Genomic DNA, 26,310 nt, shown 5'->3' with positions numbered 1-26,310 from the left:
ACAATCAAAAACTACGTCGGTTACCCTCTACCGTAAACTTATCGCATGTACTAGACCTTTTAAAGTCGCGAACACATCGTAAGACTAGCTGGATTCGGATAATCGCAATAGTTATTTGTATTTGGTCTTGAGGTTTATCGCCAAAACGCCAATACGAGCCCCCAGGCATATTTTATAATTGCCAAAGCAATATCAACAAACGTTGGGCAGCTTACCTCGGTGGACCGCGTGGCGCATGCGGGACTTCGCTTTTTGCTCGAGTACTTTGTAATCCTCGTAATACCGCTCGGTTTTTTCGCCTGTGAGACCGAATGAATTCATAGTGGGATGTGGTTTGTCGTGGTGGCGGAACTTTTGCAGCCAAACCGGATTCGCAACAGAATTCAATGTTAATTTCAGTGGTTCATTGATAATTAATCGCTAAAAAATGGCGATGTCAATGTAATCCATATTGCCTTCATATCGGCGAAATCGATTTTTATACACGACATTGCATAACGAAACACACCAACTGATTTAAGTGTACTGAAAGCTTCAGTTTAGTATGTATTATCCGCAACTGGAATTGTCTCTAATGAGCGCACGTTGGTTAAGGACGATGTCTGTATCATGAGTACAGGTTTTATATGAAACCAATATTTTTATGACGTGCCTTTCAACGACCTAAAGGTTTTGTGTGAGCAATCCTAGCTAGCAAACGCAAAACACACTCAATAAACTGTTTGCTACCCACATTGAAACAACAGGGATATGCCTAGAAATAAAAAAGAGTCGCTCTGGTAGTACTATATCCCTACCTACTTTTATTAGTGTACCTGAGCGCTTTTCCATTTTTAGTAGATCAAAACATGTAATGGTTTGGCGGCGAAATAACGTGTTTGTGTCGCTTTACTGAGGGTTCAATTGCAACGTAAACAGTATTGCCAAACGAAAACGTCATTTTAGAAATCCCAGTCATTTTTACTCGTTTATAACCCTAAAAATAGTTGAAGGTCCAGTTTTTACCATTGTGTGTTCGAATAAGTCAAAACAACATTTGTTTCGCTTTTCCCTACGACAAACAGTATCGGTATTCGGCTTGGTTAAAAGGCAACGTCCCTATGTAAACGAAAGTCGATTTGACATCGGGTCTCAAGCACCGAAGAGACGCAACAACAGTTTAAAATATCTCTTAGCATTGTGACGACATAACCACAGTTACGTAATCTACCTTTGTCGATGCGAAGTATGAATGTGGGGTCGCACACAGACAGTTTGTTTTTGTGTTGAATGTTTCTCTTACGTGTGTGTTGCACTTTAAACGATAGCGGCTTCTGTTTGATGGTCGATTATTCGACCACGTCGCCATGCCAACGTGAAGTACGTACCTTGCCGTAGAAAACCTGAAACGCGTGATTTTTTTGTAAACGAATAGTTTCGATGTAACTTGATTCGTTAATTTAAACGTTTAGACACAAAATGTGGATGCAATTACTTCTTGGAATAGGGAAAGCTTTTTATCAATAAAGATTAACTGCCAAACTTAATTTCATAGCCTTCGTCGCGTCTTTACCAGTTTATTGCTGAAGTAATATATAATCGCTGAGTCACGGTTTGCATTAACACTGCGTTTATTTCCAGACTTTGAAACACTGAATTTGATCAAATAGCACACATTTTGTGAAGTTTTGTAGAAAAGGTTCCTGTGTTTTGACCAGATACAAAAGCACGAGCCCTGGTAAAAATGACAAAACAAACACAGTTGAGCAAACCTTAAGGGTCATCGCCTGAAATCACGTTCGGCGCGTGCACAGAAGCAAGTCATTTTACGCTTGGGCTCTCGCGAACATTTTCGTAGACCGCGCCGCTTAGTTTACAATTACGCGAAATTATTGCCCAGTGCCAGCAGATCAAAGGTGTCACGTGTTAATGATCACGTGACTGTTTTGGGGCCTCTAACCGCCCACGCAAAGATGGTGAAACCCTTTGAACGGCTTAATATGGAAAGATACCGGTTTTGTGCACGAAAAATCACAGCTGGGGCAAATTGGCGGCAACAACAACATGCGAGAGTTAATAGCCGGGGTGTGGGTTACTGGGAAATAGGTTGTACACAGGGGGTTGTATCACATGGGTGGGAGTTCCAAGTAAGAAAAACTGCGGAAATCGGGAACTTTAAACTCAAAAGCTACCTTGGTTTTGATTTGACCTTTTACAAATTTCGACAAAAGTAGTATTGAGGGTGTTTTTAAAAATTTGTTTTGACCTGGATTTTTGATCATATGACAAGTTTTTACTTTTAGTACGAAAATATCTGCTAAACAAATTTGTGTTTTTGTTGCACAAGAAGGGACGTTATCTAATGTTTAGGCAATTCTTCCGTTTACGAAACAAATCAAAGTATTTTGCCGAATGTACCTGAACAATATTCCTAACTCCTAATCCCCAAACCAAATGTTTGCCCAAAACTATTTCGTAGCAGTCCGTATAAGGTTTACGATATAATTTTCAATTTCATATTTTATTCATTGTTTGACATCAATAAAACCTGAGAGTTGAGCGAAAAAATCGCCACACACTTACTAAAGGTTGTAAAACACATAGCGCATGTTGTCTATGTTGATAAGACGGGATATTTCTCGGCAATTCCCTGAAACTTGCTCGCGTATAAACTTTCATAGCAACAAGGCTTACAAAGAAATCCAATGCTAACATTGTATCCAAGAGCAATATCTCACTATGATGTAATTCGCAGTGCGAGATAGGAGAATGGTTATGTACACGATTTATCAGTGGTAGGTTGGCAACGAAATAAACACTTCCAAATTTCCAATGTAACTTGTCGCCTACCGCGTAATGTAACAGATTTGCCGAATGGTTGATGGATACAAGTGTTACAACAACAACATGTGTTATACATCCCATACATTCCCATACGCAGAAACATACAGTCAATTCCAGCAAACAGTCAACTATTTATAAAATTGTGACCATCGCGTGATTTTTGATTAATTTTAAAGCTATAAAGTTTAACATCTATATATAATTCACAGCGAAACACACAAAAGCGGTTTCGTCTTGTAGTAAAACGCGACAGACGATTTGTGACAGAGTAATATAATAGGAACGCTCGAAACATCAATCCAAGTTGCCCATTAAACTTCAAACCACTAAAACTTCGGGCGGCCTGTTTGATTTTCACACTCATTCGCGGCTTTAAACCACAAAAACACCTTCATCTGACCGAATGCACGTAAGTTTATGGAGATTTTGCGTACGACAAAAGGTGCTAAACCGATATTAATCCGCCGTTTTACGCCCCATGCAACGCATATACTGTGTTTCGTGCGTTACGCGCGGAAACCCTGACCTTATACCACCTTCGCATCTTCACCATTGCACATAGTATTAAAGTGTGAAATTTTTTTTCGTTGAAGACAGATGAGGATAAAAAATGGTTTTGTGGTGGTCGGTTTTGTATTGATGTATTTGATGAACTTGGATGACGTGTATAAACGTGCGAACGCACTCGTCAATGTGGCAGAGCATGTCAACAAGTTGGAAGAGAATGTAATAATACACACCTGGTTTTAGTATGACCTAATCATCACATAAAAGCGTACAGCGTATAGTGTGGCATCACCTGACAAACTTTAAGCACTCTGTTTCATCTCGATCAAAAATGTCTCGTTCCCAATAGCGCCTAAACGTTAATAAATTGACAAAAGGACAATGTTGTTAATTTTGAGGTAAAGCTCTGCACAGATCAATTGGTGCAAGTTAGAAAATGCAATAACGCAATTTAAAAAATTTACTACCAAGATTTTGGTTATGATACTTACACGACATTTTATGCTTAAAATTACACAAAGGATTGTTCAAAAAGTTATATCAGTTCTTTGTTTGCACTTGCGGATGTTAAAAACTGTGATGTAACTTTATAGTGAATGTAGCGCTGACTTAACGATCTAAAAATGTCTATAACTGTGACGAAAGGCTCCCTTTATACATACAGGAAGGCGAAACACGGTAAAATGCATGTTTAACAATGTTCCGTCTGTGTATTCGATCTTCGAAAGTAGCCGAAACGTGTCGTAGTGTTTCCAAATTTGTTTAGCGCCCTGCGTCATCTTGGTAACTCGACGCCTTCGATACGAGTCGTCACAACAAGCGAAAATACTGTTAAGGCATTACTGCACAGGCGCGAGCAATAGCTGTGGCAATGAGCCGCATACTGGCATGACCACATTGCTTCCTAGACGACTGCCAAGACTTGACAATAGACGCACAAGGAAAGTGCATTGTTTATACCATGCACTATGCCACTTCCTTATGCCCAGGCATATCGTGTTAGCCTCGCTTTAGCACTTGCAATTGAACCGTGGCCCAGTAGGTGCTCAACTCGTTTCCAGGGTAAACTTATGGCGCTGCAAAGGCACTCATATGGGTAGGAAAGTTGTCTGCGAGCCGTTGACGCATCACACACGGCTTGCCACGGGCGAAACCGACCTTGGCGTTTTACCGATGGTTGTGATGTAAATACACGTGTGAGGTGCACGAACGTTGCCACGCGTTGCTTGTATAGCCTAAGCGCGAACTGGAACGGCACGTAATGTGCAGAGGGCAAACTCGCGTACTTGTAACGTGCAAACTGTTTCACTGTCATAATCTCACAAAGGAATACACCACCTTTAGCAAGACTGTGTATAAGAATAGGCAAGTCCAAAGAACATAATTGAATTTTACAATATCTCTCAGTACTTAAATACTAACACCGTTATTGCAATTCGACTGCTATAGACAAAATAATTGAATCTGCATTTTTTTCTGTGCGCAATTAAAAACACAGATTAACTTACATTCAAAACTTAAAAAGAGTTTCCGCACAAGGTTAGGTCCGCAAGTATGTCCAGAAATACATAAAACTTTCAGGGTTATCGTGTCGCTCTCAGACGCACGCATACATTCTTAAAGCGTTTCGTTTATTAAACTTACCCTGGTAGAAACCGTGAAAATGTGAATTTCGGTGAAAAGTAAGGAGAATCTGCCGACATTTCACGCTGGCTAACTTCAACACCGCGCATGCAAATACTTTTAGGGCCAAATACAACGAGAATCAAAGCCACATCGCAGGGGACACGCGATGTACTTGCCGGGGTAAAATGACGTTTTTACCCCATAAAAAGGGTAAGGCTATCTTTCGCAGTTCACACACTGCTGGGGGTGGGTAGATATTACTTTCCATTGCCTGCAGGCGAGAATAGACGACAAATTGTTTTAGCTGCTGTAAGGAGACACGCAGGAAAAGCAATTATCGTCGCCGGCACGATATTCCCGCACAAACATATGTGGAATAGGAGTACAGTGTATAGGAGGTGGGGTAGAGTTGGGTCACGTTTTAAGGATTTCCTTGATGTTCGGTTACGTTCTTGGCAAGCCCATGTAGGCAACTAAACTACAACACAGCTTGAACGTTGCATTTGCCCGCAAAAATAACTTGACCTCTGGCTTAGGAAAATTGATCTAAGAATGCGAGGAATTATGCGGCCTGTAGTGTCTGGTTTCTTATGAATGTTGGGTGTGGTGGTTCAAGTAAAAAATCCCAAGGGAAAATGATATTTTTAAAAATTGCACTAAAAAGTTAACTTCCAATTCAAGTCCATCTCTCTTTTTTACAATATATTGTTGTTTCGCAAAGTTACCAGCAACTTTATGCTGATACTATAAAAAATAATTCGTATGTGTTATTTATTTCGTACAGACACAACTTTAAAAACATGTCCAATTTGACCTTACAAAAATAATAACCTTCGTTTGAATATTCTTGGTGGAAACTTGTTTAAACTACCATCAACCATTATTCAATACAACACAATATTATCAATTCGTATTCTATAGAATCAAAATTTAAACATGAACAATGTGATACATTACTGCTACCTTTCGTATCAAACAAAATTGCTTTAAAATTATTAACTATTCAATGCTTCACAAAACTGCTGAAACATATTTAAAAATGAGTAAAGTTAACGCGGAAAACAGCCACCAAACTACCATCCACTATTCAACTCACCACAATATAACCAAACGGCGGAAACGGACCCGGTAGGACGACTTCAAATAACGAACACACAAAGATACGCACACGAAGACCAATGACATGAAAAATGGCGACTCTTGGTGGACACAAGATCTGTTGAAATTATTCTTCACTATTCAAAACAACAATATGACAAAACTGGTTATTGTTTAAATCAATAATAAGATATTCAAATCCAAAAGGTGTAGGGAACCTACGCCCTTATCCAACCAACGTACAACGCCAATCGCTGTGGACAAAACCTTCACAAAACTAAAATTAACTTGCGTATTTATTGCAGAGTTTTGTCATCGGTGGCTGCCCAGGGCTCGTACGAGATTTGCAACAATATCAAAGGGATGACGCCTCCTCAAATATCAATGTGCGAAGCTCGACCGAATACGATCATTGCCGTCAGCCAAGGGATGAACATGGCTTCGAGAGAATGCAAATACCAATTTCGGGATAGTCGGTGGAATTGCACGGCAAAAGGCAACGCAAGCATGTATGGTCCGGAGTTGAGAATCGGTAAGAGCTATGAGTCTTATATAAATTGGCTCTATATACTTAGGACTTTTGCAGTAAACGATCTGTAAAATTAGGCGGATAGTGCGTATTTAGTCTAACAGTAAATCAGGTTCATGCTAAATGACTTTTTAATTTAAAAATTGGGCAGTAAAGTGGTTAAGGAGCCTTGATCAAGATAAATGATTTCAAATCCTTAAAATTTGTATCTAAACAAAGTTTTTTTTTAATTTCTATAAAGCTAGACAAAGGGGTTTTAGCATTATTTCGCAATAAACTTGCAAAATTCAGTTGTTTGTTGCTATAAATAGGTTAGGTTTAAAATTACTTGGCCCCATCATAACTAACCGTAAACCACACTACGACTGGAGTTCGAAAGAGAGCATGTTGTGGCTATAATGGTAGACACCGAGTTAATTAAAAGTCAATTACTGTCGATTTTGTTTGTTGATGTTCAGTCTCGAGTTCCAAAATACCACGCCGGCTTTCCCATTCAGCATCTGCCAACCGATTCATCCGCTTTTCACGGGTTAGACCGAAAGTTATTTGTTCCGACTTGACAATTTAAACTTGCGGCGACTGAAAATCAGTTAAAATTGCTTTTGCTTTTAGTGCCAAGTAGACGAAAGGCTATGAGACTTGGCAAAATTATTATGCAGTTCGGAGAATTGGGCGTTAGTGGGAAATTACCTATAGCAGTGCACTGGTGGTCCCAAGTCAATTGGTTGCATTTTTTTTGACGAGAATCGGGTACTTTCAAAATCCTACTCTATGCAGCGTTATCTACATACGTGAGCAACTAAAATTATGTACCAAAAAGTTTGAATTATGAATTGGAAGACACAAAAACGCATTAGGTCAAATGCTTAACAAAAGTTAGATTTCTAAAAGTTTCTAGTGATTTTGAAAGTTTTGTCTAGTTTATTAGTACTGTTATGTGATTTGGAATTTATGTGCAAATGAGATTCCCCAAAGTTGTTATTTTCTACACAAATTCCAATTCGCATATCAGCACCAAATAACAAGTCTAAAATTTCGAAATCTCGCTCGTGCGACTATGGTGGTCAACAGGCCAAGTTCCAATCAGCATTTTCTGAATCGGATCCATTCCTGCGGTGCAATCGGCACTTTGGCCGCAAACCGACCACCTTGTGTTTCGCAGAGCTGTCGCCAGTTTTGAGGCGAAACAAGTCTTAGGTCTGGCTTGTTTTCCTTGCTTTTTCGGCGTGTTTTTTTGCGCTCGTCGACAAATCAAACGCTCAAACGATAAGACTACGCCAGTTTGGGTTGCGCGGCCGCCGGAAAAGGCACAAAAACAAGGCGTTATCGTCGAAAACGGGGGATCCAATCAGTTTGGATAGGGAAGTTGCGACGGTTTTTGATACGACTGATGACTGATTCGAGAAGGGTTGCGAAATTCGGGTAGAATAGCTCAAATACAACACGTAGGCTTGTGGCAAAATAAAATAAAGGCTAAAGGTGGTGTCGACGACTTAGTCGTGTGTCGGGGGAGACTAAAATAGAACGGCGATATCGGAAAATCGACATGTTTGCGCCCTCAAAGTGTTGCAACTGTATAAGATATCGTGTTTATCTGATGTCAACAGGTCACTATGTCAATACATTGAAAAACACACCACAACAAAATCTTCGTCATGATGTTTTTGAGCGTTTTGTTGTAAGTGTCGCCTGTAAACGCAATTTCACGTTGTAAATGTTTCTTTGATTCCAAAATAGCACAAACGGCCCAAACAAACCACAGTGTAAAATTATTTTAATTCTCGAATTTGGTTTAATTTTAGCGAACAAATTTAACCCCGTTATCTCAAGACTCGGTTGTTACAACCTAAAAGTATGCAAGCATGCGTTTTCTAGCAGCGCTTGCAAAGTGCCACACCTTAACATGTACACAACACAAGGCAAACAGCGCATTTCCTCTTGCAAACAGCTGCCCATCACTCAAGACGTAGTTTCCCAACCAATCCTCACACGCTATTGGGTGATTCGTCATGCGACTACAGGGGTGCGGTCTTCTATGGTTTCACAAAAACTAACATTTGTATGGTGTCGAGTGGCTAACATAACCACCACTATTTTGGGTTGCATAGTTCCGTAATTAGTTTTTTTGAGACTAAATTGCCAATTACAGCATTGCTTACCTTTTGCCAAATGAGGTGATGCCAGTTAGAGGTTTTGTCTTACCGAGTTTCAGAGTCAAGCCGCGACTTACTACTGCGCTGCAATTGGGTTAAAGTTCACCAATGTTTAAACGCAGCATCGCTGTAAAAATGTGATAAACGACTTGTTGCCAATTGCAACGTTGTTTACCCTTAGTGAAATAAGGTGATGCCAAGGTTTTGTCTTACAGATTTTTATATCGCCACTGCGTTGTAGTTTGGTTAAAGTTCACCAATACCTAAACGCAGCATTGCTGTAAAAAAATTTGATGAACGACTTGGATTGCTTGCGCCAGAATTTTACCACGCGTCTTAGGCATCATCCCCGTGTCCTAAATGTTTACAAACTCGTTTTTGCTTGAAGAGTTACCGCGGTTAAATGCCACCCAAGATGCGAGCCAACGCGTATTGGGACATCTTACTTCTGGGGCTGGGTTCGCCAGGTGTCTTTTGGGGCCTGTTTATGAACTTAAGAATGAGTTATGGGACTCGAAAGCAAAACCGTGGTCGGTGTTTTCAGATGCGCCAAGCCCCGTGGAAACTTCGGATAATCTTGTCTGTCAACGCTAAACTCTCTCACGATTTTTTTCTACTGAATGAGTAAAGGGTGACAGGGCGAAGTGCAGTGCAGTAGATTTCCTACTTAATAAATGATTTACTGAATAGGGTAAGGGCTTCTCTAAGGGGAAAACTAATGGTCATTTTTTCGTATCTTATCACCGAATGACCAGTTTGCGAAATAAGTTGTATTTACGTTTAGGGTTTATGATTTTGAATACCTTACATTTTTATAGTACGCGGTCACCTAGAGTGCAAAAACAACCATGTATTCATCATAATACGCCAGGCCCGCTAAAGGCGTCATACTGAATCAAGCCGCATTTCCCATATGTAAAGACACAGGCTAGAAAAGTCTTAGCAAATATGCACGTTCCAACAGCAAAAAATGCGTTACGGCTAATTGCGACAAAACGTAGCAGCGTATATTGCTTCCGACTCACGGAGTTGACGCCAATAACTTGTCATCAACGACGAATCAAGCCTATCCTAACATACCCGCAATCCCACGGAACGTTCAAGTTTAAAGCAAGTTTGGGTATATTCGGGTTTGATTGACAGAAGGCAAACGTTCCACTGTCGTCAAACCCTAGCAACCTGCGTCAAATCAATCAGGTCGCACTTATTTTATTCGCGGACAGTATAAAATAGTTGGAAGTAGCAGTCATTCGCTTGCGTGACAAACAATGAGCAAAAACGCGTTGATGCTGATCGTAAATTAGGATTTAAATCCCTGCGTGATTGGCCTATGCTGGAAGGCAAACAACAGCAAAGGCAAGGTTTAAACAGTGAATTCAGTATCAAGCCAAAAAAATCTAGCTTTTGATGCAAAAGAGGGCAGCAAAAACAAACGGCTTCAATCATAAAGTTGGGAAACAGAAATTATGAGCTTTTATAGGTCAACCTCTGAGCTACAAATCAAATCGAATATAGCGGGGTCGACAACACGAACCCGAAACAGCGACGAAAACTTGATCGAAATCAACTAAGATTAATTGCTTTGACTGAACGACGTTGTCAGCCAACCAAGCTTCACTGAACTAGTTAGAAGGGGTTACAAATAGGTGTGGTTTTGTTTATCGTTCAGCTTCATTCGCACCAACCTAAACAACGGCACATTTCGATTGAAGACCCACTAGCAGGGGATTAATCATAGGTGTGGGGGTCCAAGGGGCAATGACTGGACTAAAGGTTCAAGGCATTTATAACTTCTACAGAAGGAAAGCTGGTGTTTCAGTCATTGTCAAGTTTGGTTTGTATGCAGAAATAATATTTCGTAAAAAAATAGCAAAGTTGTAGCATGATTGTCTTGGAACAAAATGAACGAATGCTTTTCACATTTAATTTCTGAGCGCGTTGTAAGTAAGTCTGAAACCCGTCCTAAACACGATTTAAACTAATAAAGCCAAAAATAGGCCAGAATGTAATATTTACAAAGATAAAACTATGGCCATGAATGTGCCAGAGTACCCTAAAAGCCCAACCTGGCGTACAACTATGCCTGAGCGTATAACGTCTGCCGTCTCATTCCTAACATTGTACGAAACATTTGTTTGCAAACAAAAGAAATCACCCTAATCGCATGCACGCATGCAACGTCAAAATATTTAGTCCCGAGTACGTCAACCCTGCCGCCCTAGCGACCCCGTGTGGTGACTTCCAAGCTCTGAAAAGCCACACACGTCCGGTAGCGCAGCACATAATTCAGTTTCGATTTTGGCGCAACGAAAAGACACAAGACATTTGGCCCGCGCGTTTTTCCAAACTTCGGATCACGCGAGAGTTTCACGCTCAGTGCGCTGTACACATAAACATCCAACATAGGAACTACTACCGTGCAAAGGCATCGCTCTCACATTATTTTAGGCCACTAGGATCGACAAAAATGGAAAACTGTATTCGCTTGAGCCAGGGCGTATGGTATGAAACAAATACTCGCTGGTGCGATACATTTTCTGGAGTTTTTAAATTCCATCCATATCTAGATGTTGTCTCATTTGTATTAAAGGAAAAGAATGAACAGGTGTTACTCGGCAATTTCAGCATTAATATTTTTCAGTCTCAAAGGATAGAATATTTACGCATGAGCCCTTACAACTTATATGTAGCTTTTACTGGGGCCTGACAGGAACAGTGTTGTGTTGCATGCGTGCTTTCAATAATATCCGCGAGTTATAAAAGGACTCCGTGAGGTTAATTCGATTTTTAACATCAGCAAAAACTTTCTGCACAATAGAAAACCCAGTTGCAAGTTACACTAAACTGGACGCTAGTATTTACTGAAATACCAAATTGGCTCACTGAACCTTATATCAGTTTTCTAGGCTATTCAGTATATCTTAAGTTACATCACCTTACCCTATCTGTCTTATCTGTCGCAATTTTCATTTAAAATTTCATCATTGCTTTCAGGGACCAAAGAGGCTGCGTTTGATGGAGCCATCAAGTCCGCTGGAGTTCTCCACGCCATCGTAACAGCGTGTGGGAAAGGATCTATCAAGTGAGTCTGACAAACCTGAAAATAACGTGTTTTGTAACAAAATGATCATTTAAAAGTAAATGACGTCCAAAATCGAATGTGACTATAGCCGCGTTATATCTTGTCTACTATAAAAACTCATAAGAATTATGTAGAGATTCGTGTGTATATTACTCTTAAATCATTAAGATCTACTGAAATTGCTGCATTGACGCTTAAAAGTTCGTTTTGCGTTTTGAAAACCCAGAACCGAAAAAATACAAACCTTTCAGTGCATTATACACCACAATACAGTATAATTTAATGCAATTGTGTTGCTTAGTTTTTTTAACCCGAGCAAAATTAACTCAACTCATGTAGATAAACTTGTCTGTGGGCACAATAAGTTTGACGTTTACGCTTATTTTAAAAATTACCGGTAACGAAAAACTTTATTTCACATTGGACCAAAAATTGTGCAAAATCCTCTGCGTGGTAGAGGACATTTATCGGATGCTATTGTCACCCGCGTTTTGACCTTTTCTTAAAACACATGAACACGTCGCCAGTCAACAGTGACAGTTTGTAGCGGTTCGGCCCGCTCACTCAATCACCGTCAAAACTTTCACGCCGTGCGCGGTTCTACGACCACTTAAGCTCCTTAACCTTTCCGATGCGTGTGTGTAATTGCATTGTTTTGTGTCGTCCAAAACAGCGGTTGCGGTTGCGACTCCAAGAAGAGCTCGTTGCGCTACCGAAGAACGCCCAAACGCCGCTCCCCGCACCAAGTGCAGCGCAAAATTCGAGTGTGGCGATGGGGCGGCTGCTCGGCCGACATGAGTTTTGGAAACAACTTTTCGACGGCGTTCGTTGATGCAAGAGAAATTCGGAAGACCGATCGCTCTTTGATGAACTTGCATAATTATGAAGTTGGCCGCAGGGTGAGTTAAATATATTTGTTGCCTATTTTGGTATTTATTGTACCATGTGAAGTCAGTGTACACACAAGTTAAGTTGCATTAAAATTATAGGGTTTTTCTTGAATACATTTTTTTTCTTTTATTGATAATGCCTACCACTTGGAATACACAATACCAGGTTGTGTTCAGTAAAACTGTTGAACACATTTATTGTTGCTATTTATTTAACAATAATCATCCTTTGTTTACTACATAGTATATGTTTTATTGGTGATGCCTACAACTTAGATACACAATACTGTATGGTGTGTTCTGTTAAACTGCAGTAGACATTTAGTGTTGCTGTTTGTTGAAACAATTTAAATACCTTTAGCTCTGTTCCCACATCAATGCTTGACACCAACTCCAGTAGACTTATCTCATGTCCCTCCACATAAAATATCCAGGTGTCACTTCCACTCTTCCAGACATATGTAAAACGTTACCAACTTTTGCTCAGTTTTGCACAAAAATACATGTGCTGTACCTTAAATAGATGTTTTTGTTGCATATAAACCTAATGACACAACACAAAAACATACAAAATAAAGTAGATGCAAACATTAAAGCCTAAGATATACAGAACAACTACTTTGAAACCTAAGCAGATGATTTTAGTTCAAGCAGCCAAATCTAGGTGTAAAACTTAACTCAAAATGCTTCACATAATTCAAACAACCTCCACTAGATTTAATCAAGTAAATGTCACAGCAATGTCTTAATTATGCCCCACGTTACACATACTTAGTTAAATTATCAAAAAGATACAAATGAATCATCTAATTGGGAAACTGTCTTGTCAAGCCTTTGATCTTTGTTTGGATTTCGCGCCAACAGCTAACTTTTTAACATCGCTTCGTGCAAAACACAGAAATCATATAATCTTACATCAACTAAAACAAAACCATTGTTATTTTTTAGGTTGTCAGCAACAACTTGAAACGAAAATGTCGATGTCATGGAGTTTCAGGTTCCTGCACGATGAGTACCTGTTGGAATACCCTGCCTACCTTTCGGGAGGTTGGCAACATCTTACGACTGAAATTCAAATACGCGAAAAAAGTCAGCATCTACCGGGATCCATCAAGAAAGCGGGCACTATCTCTGATGTTGAAACAGCCACGGGGAACCATAGTGACCCACCCGCGAAAACCTCTCTACCGGGACCTGGTTTACTTACGAAATTCGCCCTTGTTTTGCGAAAACAATAATCGTGTTGGCTCGTTTGGAACACACGGACGGCAGTGCGATCGCGACCCAAAAAGCCCGCGCAATTGCAACTACCTCTGCTGCAAAAGAGGCTACCGAACGATCAACTATACCGTAGAGGAGGCCTGCGACTGTCGTTTTTTCTGGTGTTGCACTGTGTCATGCGCAAGCACCTGCGTAAAATCGTTGAAGAAGTACACTTGCTACTGATCACCAACGACGACATGACGTAAAGATGACGTCAGTGTTTGCAATGGCGACTTGGCTGAGCGTTTACAGCCTTGCACGAGAATGAGGCGTAGCGTCAGGGGTTGGTACGCCTGGTGGTTCGGAGAAAGTTTACAGATGAACTTAACGGTCCAGCATGGGCTCTTTCTTTGTTGCCTTTGGTTCTGAATTTGACGAATATTCCCTCTTTTACTATTTATCTTGTTGAGTTTTTTCACATCGCTCTTATTTTAATCGACACTTAAAACAATAAGTTTGTTGTTGCATCTACGATTTCTTGCAACCGCATTTGTAAGAATTTTTTATTGTTATTTTTATCTTCATCAGACGTTTACACTTTTTTATTGTTTTCGCTCTGTTTTTGATGTTTTTATACGAACGGTATAAACCGTGAATGGTACAGAAAATATCGCCGAATAAATATAAAAAAACGCGAATCCTTATTTTGAAAAAACGGCAAGAAAAAAGTTAGGATATTGTTGGAGCTAAACGGAAACTTTTTCCCAATAAACCAGGCTAAAAATACTATAAAAGCAAAAAATGCCAAAACACCTTTTGACTTCTGAAGAAGCATCAATGATCTAAACCTCTTTCAATTACGCTCAGAAAAATTATGCTCGCAAAACGTGCGCTAACACATGCGGAAAATTAAATTTGGGGTCAATTTTCTCTTATCCACTGCAATAGGGGCCAAAGATCGCAACCTAAAACGCAACCCCAGCAAGTCTTATTATTCAAGTGTTACAGGAATGCAAACCACAGCCACAATGGTAATTTAGCAATTTGTTCGGAAAGGCCCGATCTTTAGGCCAAAGTGCGTTATCAGCAGCAGGTTTAGGCAATCAAGATCGTTTAGATAATCAAGATGAATTGCTTTAGCCTTAATCACTCGGTACACGTACTAGTTTGAAACCACAATGTGTAGAGTACTTTGAGACAGTTTCCAACATAGTCCGATATTACATAGTCAAATGCTTTCGCTACATATGGTCATTTGGGGTTAAAACTAGCAGCGGGTTCCTATTTTGTATGCGGGTGTATTAGAGCAGTGATCGGCAACCGCGAGTTTGTTACCGGTCCGCATACTTTTTAGGTAAAATGCTTTGAAACATTTTGTCCATGTATCCCGGGGATGATAAACTAATTTATGCGTTTTCATCGCTAAATATTTGTAGTTTTCTGAAGGCCGGTCTGCGATAAAATTTCAGTTTCAAAAACAGTCCGCAGTCGAAAAAAAGGTTGCCGACCCTGCATAAAAATACAAAAAACTGCTTTTGGGGCTCCTTTCTATTAAAGCACAAAATATGGTTAGTCCAAAATGGTCAATATTGTATTTTTTGACCATATTAAATAGATCTGGAGTTTGTGTGCTTCAAGCAAAGTATGTTATATTTTTATGATCAAATACCTCTGACCTCCCCCCCTCCAGAAACATACAACATCCGATAGGTGACAGTAAACAGCTTTGAGGTATTGACCCACGTTAATAATAACATGACAGGACATAAACAACATTATATGGGTTTACAAACGCGTGTGTCCTAGGGAAATAAAAAAAACCCTGTAAGACTATCGCCCCTGACATACAGATACGATAAACGGATTGGGATTTATACTTTTAATTCCGTATGTTCGAATCCCGAAAAAGAAAGTTTATCATAACCCATATACAGGAAATAAGATTTGATTATAATTTTGACTCAGAACCTGATAACCAATTAAATCAAGCATAAACATGTCATCTAATCTTTGCTTTTTTGTGTATTAAATATGACAAATTTTCCCCAGAAAATACTGAACAGGCGTTTCGTCAAATTTTCCCCACTCCTGTAAACCGTGTAGTTAACGCCCCAGAGTCTTGCAGTGATTTACTGTTTACCTTTAACCCACTATACATAGCAGCATTAGGTAATTTCCTGTCTTTACGGAGGCCGCGCGACCAAGCACATTTGCAACACACACGCCGGGATGTGTCTGTTTATTTTACCACAAAACGACCTCAAACACGGGAAGAGGTTATTTACAAAAGCAACACATCGCGTCCACTTTCTGCCTGCAGTCAGTTCCCATGGCAACTGAAACCTCCGCGGGGCTTGTGGGTGGATGAGGGGAACGTAAGGTTGCCATGTGACGTCAGGTGTAGGGTTCAGGGTTCACCGACGGGGGTTTCAACTCAAGGGCGACACCTGGCCTTTGCAGAATCGGACTCTCGGCCGCTGTGAGGCGCTCGTAAGCCGTTACGACTTCCTGCAAATAAACAAAACGTAAATGTGGTTTAATGATTTTGGAGCTTGTGTGAACATGCCCGTTTATTACTAATGCATAAACAATAACTTTAATAATCAATATTTGTAGGTACACTATTCACGGTTTTGAATAATCTGAGCAAAAATCAGAGCCAGTATTTGAATGTAAAACACGTTTCGACAAGTGCTATTGTCATCATCGATATGTTTTTTCTGAATAAAAAGACGTTTCCAAAAAATAACACTTCTTTTACGAATATGTGCTCTTTGTGATTTTATGTGAAACTTTTTCTCACCTGATTTTCGACGTTTCCTTCGCATATATTTCTGATGGCAAGCACCGACCACTGTTGAATGACTGAGATATACAGGAAAGTAAGTTAAGAATAAACACATGTTTTCCATAAACCTAATGCAAGTTGTGAGCACAATGCAGTTTCGTAATTTTAACTACTTTAGTGACAACTTGGAGATTTTGCTTTTTACGTCATCAGTAGCATCATGACGTCATGTGACAACCGTAACAGTTAAGCCCTAAAATGAAATCACTTTTGTTAACAGACCATTGCACATGGAAGGCTGTGAACCTATAAAGACTGAGATTAAATGTGTTTGCAAACAGGGTCTGCGGTCGCGTGTCTCTAGTTTTGCCCGTTGCACAATATCTGGCGTGCTGCCAGCTGGCGAGCTAAGCACCGGGAGATTAAGATGCCTCTAATCGAAATGAGGGAATAATTGACAACCGCTCAAAGTAATCTTCACTGCTGATTGAATTAGACCGACAGAAATGGTTTCAAGTCAATGAGCCGATTCTATGATCTTTGATGGGTAACACGAATGTCTTTGCAATACGATATTTGTATTCCAAATCAATTAGGAATCGCTACTATTACCTTAAGTGACAACCTGGTTTGGATAAAGGGCTTGTATTGAAAACGACGTTTACAGTTTAAAGTCAACCCAATTTGACTTTATAAAACAATACTTAAAACGTGAAATTGTTTTCTATACCCGTTCGTATGTCACTTAGCAGTTAACATATTTGAAACAGTGCGTGTTTCAATTTTAAACCATTTAACAACCAATCCTATTTACAATGAGAACGTGCTATCTTAAAGCTCAATAAGGCAATACGACTGACACAGGCAAAGTAATTAAGCAAGCAAGAAGGAAGTTACTTCATACGTGGGTTGGCTCGCATGCAGCGCTAGAGCTTAGGCAAGGCGCGTTTTTTTAAATTAAAGTGGCAAAATCTACTAGATGTGGACTTAGTATGTATAATTTTAACCCTACACCAGAGCATATCACCGTATTAAAAATCTAGTTATTAAGGCCACGTAGGCACAATTAACAGTTTAAAAAAAATTAACGATAGGAGAAAAACTGCGGCTTACTTTGAACGATTGTTTCTCAATTAAAAGTTAAGCCAAAAAGGATACAAGGATTATTGTCGTCCAGGTTGAAGTGCTCCAAAACCAGCCCGATTCCTCCGAGTTCACGCACCTTTAAGACAAACACAAAAGAACATTAAAACAATACAAAACATTGGCAACTTATTACACAACCAAAAAAACACATACCGTAAAAGTCATATGCCATACAAGACAAGAGAATCGTAACGCGTTTGGAGTTCACTAAACTCACTCGTATTCAAGACTACAGGCGAGGCAGAGCAGACATAACAGCGCCGATCTTGGTGATAGTAGCAAACATGCCGGTTTATGTTTGTGCTACAATCGCCAAGCCCACGCTGTAGCACAGTGATCTCGCCGAAAAACAACTAAACGACTTCATCACGTTCTGTTATGTAACACTCCCCACTGTACTAAACCAATACAACTACTAAACCAAAATACAACTGGTTTTATTGCGCAACGTGCTCAAGTAGATAAGCATCTAAACGACATTCTAAACTGCTATTTACCCACTGTAAAGGCATTTTTAAGTTTAAATTATTACCAAAGCAGTAACATGCCCCAAAATTGCTTCACAAAAGCAAGTTCTATGGCAACCCGTACGTACACAACTACTGATACCAATTCCAACTTGATCAACACGAATTACCAGCGATTACATAGCGTGTCTAGTCTAACACATAGCGTTCCATAAAGTCTATAAAGCGTCGTGCGCTTTCCAGTAGGCCATAAGGAACTTCTCCGGCGCATGGAACTCTCATATAATCGAGCGAGGCAGACGCGCATATAGCTGATAGATAAAGAAACGTGCGACGAAACAGGATGGAAACGAGGAAGCGTATGCTGCCTAACAATGCGCCCCCACCTCCGCGGCCAAATCTAAATGAGATTGAAAATTTACAAACAAGCCTCTCTCAAGCTTTTGTGATCTCAAGCCGAGATGCATCAGCGGCTGAATTGTAACGTTTGAAACACAACTACTGAGCTGGTTAGGGTTGTTTTGAAGGGTGTTTGTACTGTCGCCTGGCGAGCGTGACTAAGACCGTCGAAAACGAGCAGTTTGATGAGTTTTAATTGTTTCCTATTACACACGCCATACGTGTGTCGACCCAGATGCGCTACACAGGTTTCTTGTGTAATAAAACTTTACTTGCTAAATACCAGCGCACGTTAAGCAACCCCTAAAACCGCTAGGACGTTCTCAACAAGCTCTAACACACCACGGTGGCAATCCAAGTACAATGAGCCCGACTCTAGAAGGATGCTAGTCTTTATGCGCAGGGCGTACCGGAAGAGCTGTACCCGCTTATGCTTAACAACCTGCACTGCCGTCGGGCGTGAGGTGGGTTTTGCAATTCACGAAAACAACCAAAACAAACGCCCGTAAAGAATGACGTTATGCTGTAGCTGAGGGATTATACACAATGAGATGGGGATCTAAAATGAGAACTAAAGCATGGCGCCTTGCAGGGGATTTTTAAACTCGACAGTTCCGCATAACGTGTAGGTATTTCCTTGTGGCTTACAACGCGTTTTGAATGTTCAGCCCACCATTATATGCAAACTACATTTTACATGTTTAATTAAATCACAAAGGACAGATTTTCAAGGCGACGGTATACCTTCCCTGCATACTACTGTTTGATGAATACAACATGTAACATAAGTGTGACCTAACTGGTTACTTGTCAACAACAACATAAGGACAGACACAACGAAGCAACCAAATTTTCAATATCATTTTACAGTAAACAAACCTGTGTGCAAACCAATAAAGGAAAACATATAGTTCATTGCCATAAACGTCCATCCATATCTTGTTATATAAAGAGAGCAAGTATTTATCATTAACTGATGTACAATCCGAATTTTATGACTGATTTTGAAAGGGTTATTAAAGCTGAAAAAAACACAGCGATTTTGTGTGACATGGTGCAGTAGTTTAGGCATGCTATCAGAGTCTAATGGGTCGTTTTGATGCCTATAGTGTCGATTTGATACGTAGAAAATTAGGGAAATTGGCTCGTGTGTCATAAAATCTGTTTACAAAGCCTGTGTGATAATTTGTAAACACTAAAGTTTTTGAAATGGTCTACTTATTTCGGGAAAAACAAAGGCGCTTGCACAAGCGGTATCAACGCATGCAACGTAGTGCACCGCTGTTGTACATGCTGCGTAACATCTCAAATCCTGTTTGAATCGCGAATGCGAAAATGAAAAAAACACACGATCTGTTGCAGTAATATCATTTTTAGGGGGGAGGGGGGCAATACTATTTCTTAGTTTCGATACACGTGTTATACACTAGGTGTTTAAGTTATCACAAAAAAGTTACATAAAGTCTGAAAATCAAGTTTAATGTAACTTGTTAGGCATTACAACGTAGAGCAGTAGTTCTCAAACTGTGCGTCGCGACGCCCTGGTGCGTCGTTTCAATTTTCCAAGGGCGTCGCAGAATAGTTCCGTTTCGCGACTTTTTGTTGTTGTATCATTAAACACAGCTTTAATAATAAGTTTCCTTGTTAACTTTTGTTTGCTGGTGCGTCACAAGTCCAGAAAACTTTTCCAGGGGCGTCGCAAGAAAAAAAGTTTGAGAACCACTGACGTAGAGCAATGGCAACAAAATGGGAAAACTTATACTTCCAAAATTATCTATATTAAAAGGTAAAATCCAAACTACTTTTTTTCAGTATTTTAACAAATCTGATTATCTATCTTGTGAGCAGAAGAGTTATATCACATACGATATTTTCGCACATACAAGAATATGCACTATTTTTGGCCTGTTTTTGAACTACATGGAAAATCAGTACATGATTTGGGCGTGGTCTTCAATCCGAAATTGCAGGTTTGCAACAAAAAGTTAAACAAAAAACTCAAACACTATTGGTGCTGCAAGCAGTTTAGTGCAAGTGGGACTTCCGTAAACATGCTCAACGCCCGCGCCAGTGGTAAATAATGAACAACACAAAGATAAGCGCAGTCACCGTGTGCGGGGGTTACAAAGCGCACACGGAAGCCCACCTCTCTCATTAGTGGATGTCAACAATTCATCAACTAGCAAACATCCGACTATGTTTAGTAAACACTATCGACTGGTGCATTGTCCCAGCGACTGGATGTTATGTGTTCTGGGTATTTCGGCCGTGCAAAATCGAATCGACGGTTTCGAGAGATCAAGGAAACGCTGGTGGGCCACTTCCCACTTGACTAAGCAAACCCCCACGCGGTTTTAACGATGTAAAGCGCTGTTGTGTGGAAATTACATGTAACCAACAACATTAAATTAAAGAGTTTGAGGTTCTCAAAGTTTTCATTAAATTGGGTTGTACTAAAATCCTATGGCATCACGGGTGGGTCGAGCCTAACCAATACCAAAGATCACTTTGTACCAAGCGTCAATGACGGTGGGTCGAGCCATGTGATTACCCAACTACACTTTGTACCAAGCTTCAACTAGTATCCAACGCAATGCTTGATTTTTGAATAAAGCAGCGGTTCCCAACCTGTGGGTCGCGACCACAAGTGGGTTAGCCTGAAAATGGCCTGGGCTCGCCTAAGACATGGTTCCCAACTGGTTTTAAGCCATGGACCGCTAGCCGTACTAAAATAAACTCATGGACCGCTTTACCGTTGAGAAAACATACAGTCAATTTTAGGGGGTCACCGCAACTTGGCAAACGTTATCAAGGGGTCACGGCCCCAAAAAGGTTGGGAAGCGTTATAAGCACTTACACAGTTATGCCATTTGAGTGGTACAAACTACCTTATTATAGTAAGTTTTATAGTTTTCTATGCGTTGGGGTAGCGGCGTGCAACATAAAGCTTAAAAGCAAACGTCTTTTACAATTTTTATTTCTCATACCATGTTTAAGCAGATGTTTAATGCGTGTACTTAACTTACATCACAAACCCCTCATGCAAGGAAACAATTGTTACAGAACAAAAAACAAACTAAGAAGTGCATCTTTCAACGGACACACAGGCTTAACGCATTTTTCATGTCAACAAATACATTTTCGCGTGTTTTTAAAAGCCAATGAAGGGCCTAATTGTCAACGCCTAAAGGAACTATACGAGCCGCTTTAAAATTTGATCTTAGGTCCAGACTGTCTTGCTGCTACTTGCTTAGTGAGAAATCGGGTTTTTACGTTGGATGACGGGCGGAAGCAAGCGATCACTCTCGATTTTAGACTCGCGCCTGTATACAATTATGTAGATGACGTAATGACATATTCTTGCGCCCGTAACACAAACAGGGTAGTGATACATATAAGAAAGGAAGGAGGAAGTACAACAACAACTTGAAAACTTGCAAAGACCTTTTGGTTTTTGGCAAACATCACTAAAAACAAAACTGCACGCACATCGTACTTGCCTCCAAGTTAACTTGTAAATTTTACATGTTTTAAGCAGATAAATGATGAAAAAGGAGATCATTGCAACGACTGCACAACAATGTACACCAAACCGTGGCGCGCGAACGCTTTCTGCATACAGTCTGTGAGTGGATTGCAGTAGGCATGGCCCTAAATGAGATGCTCATTTTCAAATTGCAGGTAAAATATTTTCGCTTATTTGTGGATGGTCAATAAAAATAAGCATGTTCACGGACGCATAAACTCGTCTCTGCGGCCGCATGTAGCCGTATGGCCGCAGGTTGTGCACCCCGGCAAAACAAGACCTCTGGCTGATTTTGGTTTCGATCAAGCCATACTTCGTGTCTAGTCATCCCAAACAAAAAATACAGACAAAATGATGACATTCAACTTTTAAGTCAAGACCCAAAACAAATCCTGTTAGAAAGGGATCGATACGAAGCAAACAGACTTACTTTTGTTTGGTTTTCTGGACAACGATAACAGAGGTTTCCAATCACTCGAATTAAGGAGCTTTTAAATCCTGCAACTGGATTATCGGACAGCTCTACACTGCCCACTGGCGGCGATCGAATTTGGGAAAGTCCGAATTCTCCAGAGGTCTCTGATTTGCCAGCAGCTGTTACTTTTCGGAGCACACCTGCAACAATCATCTTACTGTTACGACTTTTCTACCGAATTAACATGGTCGCAATTTATAAGATGAGCACTAAGGTATTTACTCGATTATAAGCCGCACTTTGTAATGTTAGACATGATTGTTTTATAACACTTCTTTCTATGTAGTTCAACCATTTGTCAACAATTATTAACAAAGCTAACAATTGTTCCCAGCAGAGCGTGAAGCCAAAATGCAAAAGGAATTTTAAATGCATATGTATTAAAAAGCACGGGTGTGGAAATAACATCGGCGTAAAATTCCAATGTAAGCCACCCTCAATTGTAAGCTGCAAGCAGGAGGGTAAAAACTTAAAGGCTGTGCTTACAATCAAATAAATACGGTATACTAAAGACAAAAAGTCACATGGAAATTCATACTTTGTTATTTAATCAATATGCAATGGATAAACATGAAGAATTCTATTTTTGACTTTTTGCTAAATTGAAAAATAACATTAACCCAACAACGTGCAACAACCCCTTTAACAAAACAGAAGCTGAAGTGCATGATGTGTCACTCGCAAATTGTTGGCTATTTTCTTTTAATACCACAGCATGTAAGTAATTTACCAACGACTGTAGAAAGCAGATTTCCATCAGCCAGAAATTTTCTGTCATGTCCATCTCTAGAACTTGCCACACATAAAAACTCCAACACCTTTACAGTTAACACAGCATTGTCCTACAGAAAATCAAAACATTAAAAAAAAAGATAAACCAATAAAGCAAAGATAAATACTCGGGAGACCTGCTTGAGTTGGTACCATGCCTTTAATGATAAACCAATAAGGAATTTACTTCAATGGTGTATACAAATCACTTGCCAAAGTTTCGGGGCTTTCTGAAAGAGCAATCAAGTCAGATTGAACTTGAAATTGTTTGGTCATAAAATCCAAAACATGGTCAGGTGTTTCCTCATCTAAGGAGTGGATTAGAACATCCAACACATTGCACCTATAGGCGATGAAAAATTTGAGGATTTTTGTCTACATGCTGGTATTTCTGATATGAAACCAAAGTTATACCTGCAGTTGGAAGACCCATAAGTAAATATAATAGGAAGAAATGTTTCAATGGATAGAAAGTGCTCACTGATGCAGAGGATTCTAATGGCAAAAACAAAAAAAGTAACTAAACATTACTTAAGGAAGTAAAACCTGTCAAAAATAATTTGACAATAATCACAGGTAAAAGTATTGCAAGAAATTAATCTTTTAGAGGTGGATTTCAGCACACTAAAACACAAAAAACTGTTGTTAACTAAATACAAAATTGCCAGCAATGTAGAATAAATTGCAGACATTTTATTGAGCAAGCATTTCTACAAAATTAATTGTCATCATCAGTAAAAATGAATAAAGCGGAAAAACTGTACTAGTAAACAAACAAATGTATTATGGCAGACTTAACAAAAATCAACTATTTAAATTTATGTACTCACATCCAGTCTTGGTCCTTTACAATTGTTAAACTATCACACAGAAGTGGCAGAAAACTGTCTGAGAAATTGTCAATGAAACAGGGAAGAGAAGTTTCACAGGATTGCAGACAGTTGTAAACAATCATTGATGATATTTCACAGATTTTTGGGTCCCTCAGTTTTAGAAGATGACTGAAAGAAATGGTTTATTTAAATTTAAAAATTTAATATTGACAAAAGAGATGTATACTGACAGTGTAGCCACCTAGTCTGCAGAGTAAGGCAGCTACACATATATACATTTTTTTGGAAAAAAAATTTTGCACACAGACATTTTGCACCAAAAGTATTTAATTGTCCTGCCTTGACCTTCATTGCTTGGTTGGTGCCTGTTGAAATTGGTCTTATACACACTCATGCGGGACATGTTGGCCCTGTACACCCAAGATCTCGTCAGGAACTGCCATGTTCTGCAGACTGGTGAGCTACAATTGTGTTTAGCACTCACCCACCAATCACACCCTCCATTTGTTTTGCACTCAATAATGTTTTTTTATGTTATGTAACTATTTAGGTTTGGTGGTTGTTTATGTTTTCTGTTACCCAGGAAAATAAACTCAACTTAACTCACATACCTTACAATATCAGGACAGATTAGATTCCAAACAACGATCTGTGATTTTGAGTTACTTGCAACAAGGTTTCCTAGAAACTGGGTTGCACAGACAACACCTGTTAAACAACAATCAACAATAAAAAAATTAAACAAGAACACTACAAAATTAAGAACAACATGCCTACATTTGTAATACTTTTGATTCCAGTCTTCAAGCCATTGTTTTAGTAACCTGGTAACCAGTTGAGGAATATGGTGGTCTCTAAATAGTCATCACAAAATTTAGTTAAAAAATGATCATACATTATTATGATTTGTAAAGTCTACATTGAATTGGTTGATTTGGATGCTTAATGAGTTTTGTTCATTCAGCTATTGTTGTATTTAGGGTTTCAGGATGTTGCATTATAAAGGTTGGAAAAAAGAGCATTTGATACATTGTGATCAAGCATAAATTATAGTTAATCTGGTGAATTCTTCAACACAAGTACAAGTGATAAAGCTTTCAAATGTGCCCTATTTGTATGAGCTTACACAATTTGTACCGGATTTGGTCCTGATTAGACTTGGAATTGACACATAAACCACGAAGAGTTCTCAAACATACAAGTAAATCGTTTTCCTTTTCTTCGGACCATGCGGATTTGGTGTCAGAGTTTTCGAGAATAAGTTTGGCTTCTTCTATTTGTAACGATCTAAACAAAAAAAAATGTTTCCTTGAAAGTTGAAATACTAAAACCCGTGCAAAAACAGATGAGACTTTTGTTTAAGTTGCCAGTGACTAAATCAAACGTTACTTACATGTCCATGGCGTTAAGGAAAATTCAAACATACATCTTACAAGATGCAATTTCGTTTTTGTTGTGTCATGATTGATACGCTTCGTCGATTTTAAAGGGGCACGAGGTTACATATTTTTGATGACTCATCGAAACCAATTTGTTGCGATTTAGGTGGTTTGCGGTCATGCCGTGCATACAATTTTAAATATTGATGGTTTCCTGAGCGAATTCTTAAAACAGATACGCATGATTTGCTGAGTAAGAAGAAGAGGGCACAACACCATGAAAACAATTAAGTACTTATTCCTTTGATAGGAATACTGCCTAATTTCATTTCAAAACTTGGTAGTCTAACAGAAAACATGGCGATAAAATATCACAGAAATCAGTAATAAATTCAGGCCCGAATAGAGCCGTTTTATTTAAATTTAAGTCCGAGCCCGAACCGATTTCCAACTCTGAGCTAAACAATGATCCAGTCGCATCAAGCATGCTTCTGTGCATAAAACTAATCAACCCACCATTTCACCGTATTGTTTAAATCTTGGGTATATTGCATAGTTTGAATTTCCACTAACTCAGATCACTGCACTAACGAAGCCCAGAAACAGACAAAATGC

At 39.5% G+C, this 26,310-nt stretch overlaps 2 protein-coding genes across 4 annotated transcripts in view; one reads left to right on the top strand and one right to left on the bottom strand.

Annotated features, from left to right (window-relative positions):
• The window catches only part of LOC145223251 (protein Wnt-7b-like), a 30,185-nt gene extending 15,576 nt beyond the window's left edge, over positions 1–14,609 (top strand). Inside the window, exons 2-5 of the mRNA XM_080089640.1 lie at positions 6,360–6,586; positions 11,731–11,818; positions 12,492–12,717; positions 13,657–14,609. Of these exons, the coding sequence (XP_079945766.1) occupies positions 6,360–6,586; positions 11,731–11,818; positions 12,492–12,717; positions 13,657–14,154 (1,039 nt within the window). The 3' untranslated portion in view covers positions 14,155–14,609. The remainder of the gene's footprint in view (positions 1–6,359; positions 6,587–11,730; positions 11,819–12,491; positions 12,718–13,656) is intronic.
• Positions 14,610–16,135: 1,526 nt separating this feature from the next.
• LOC145224722 (ataxin-10-like) lies at positions 16,136–25,843 on the bottom strand. 3 transcript variants are annotated; one of them, XM_080091288.1, is made up of 12 exons: positions 25,710–25,831; positions 25,454–25,603; positions 25,094–25,170; positions 24,928–25,024; positions 24,314–24,484; positions 23,898–23,978; positions 23,697–23,826; positions 23,443–23,554; positions 22,668–22,852; positions 17,858–17,921; positions 16,715–16,776; positions 16,136–16,419 (listed from the first exon to the last, which is right to left on the bottom strand). In XM_080091288.1, exons 1-12 carry the CDS (start codon positions 25,715–25,717, stop codon positions 16,306–16,308), a joined length of 1,251 nt encoding a protein of 416 aa, XP_079947414.1. In that variant the 5' UTR covers positions 25,718–25,831; the 3' UTR covers positions 16,136–16,305. The 3 variants fall into 3 exon arrangements, with proteins under 3 accessions (XP_079947414.1, XP_079947416.1, XP_079947415.1); XM_080091290.1 differs by lacking the exon at positions 25,710–25,831 and having other exon boundaries at positions 25,516–25,575; XM_080091289.1 differs by lacking the exon at positions 16,136–16,419 and having other exon boundaries at positions 16,714–16,776; positions 17,813–17,921; positions 25,710–25,843.
• Positions 25,844–26,310: the final 467 nt, after the last annotated feature.

This window comes from Phallusia mammillata, chromosome 4 (genome assembly GCF_965637545.1).
Source record: "Phallusia mammillata chromosome 4, kaPhaMamm4.hap1.1, whole genome shotgun sequence".
Classification (NCBI taxonomy): Eukaryota; Metazoa; Chordata; class Ascidiacea; order Phlebobranchia; family Ascidiidae; genus Phallusia; species Phallusia mammillata.
The sequence above is the reverse complement of the archived record's forward strand: the minus strand, read 5'-3'. Positions and strand labels throughout refer to the sequence as shown.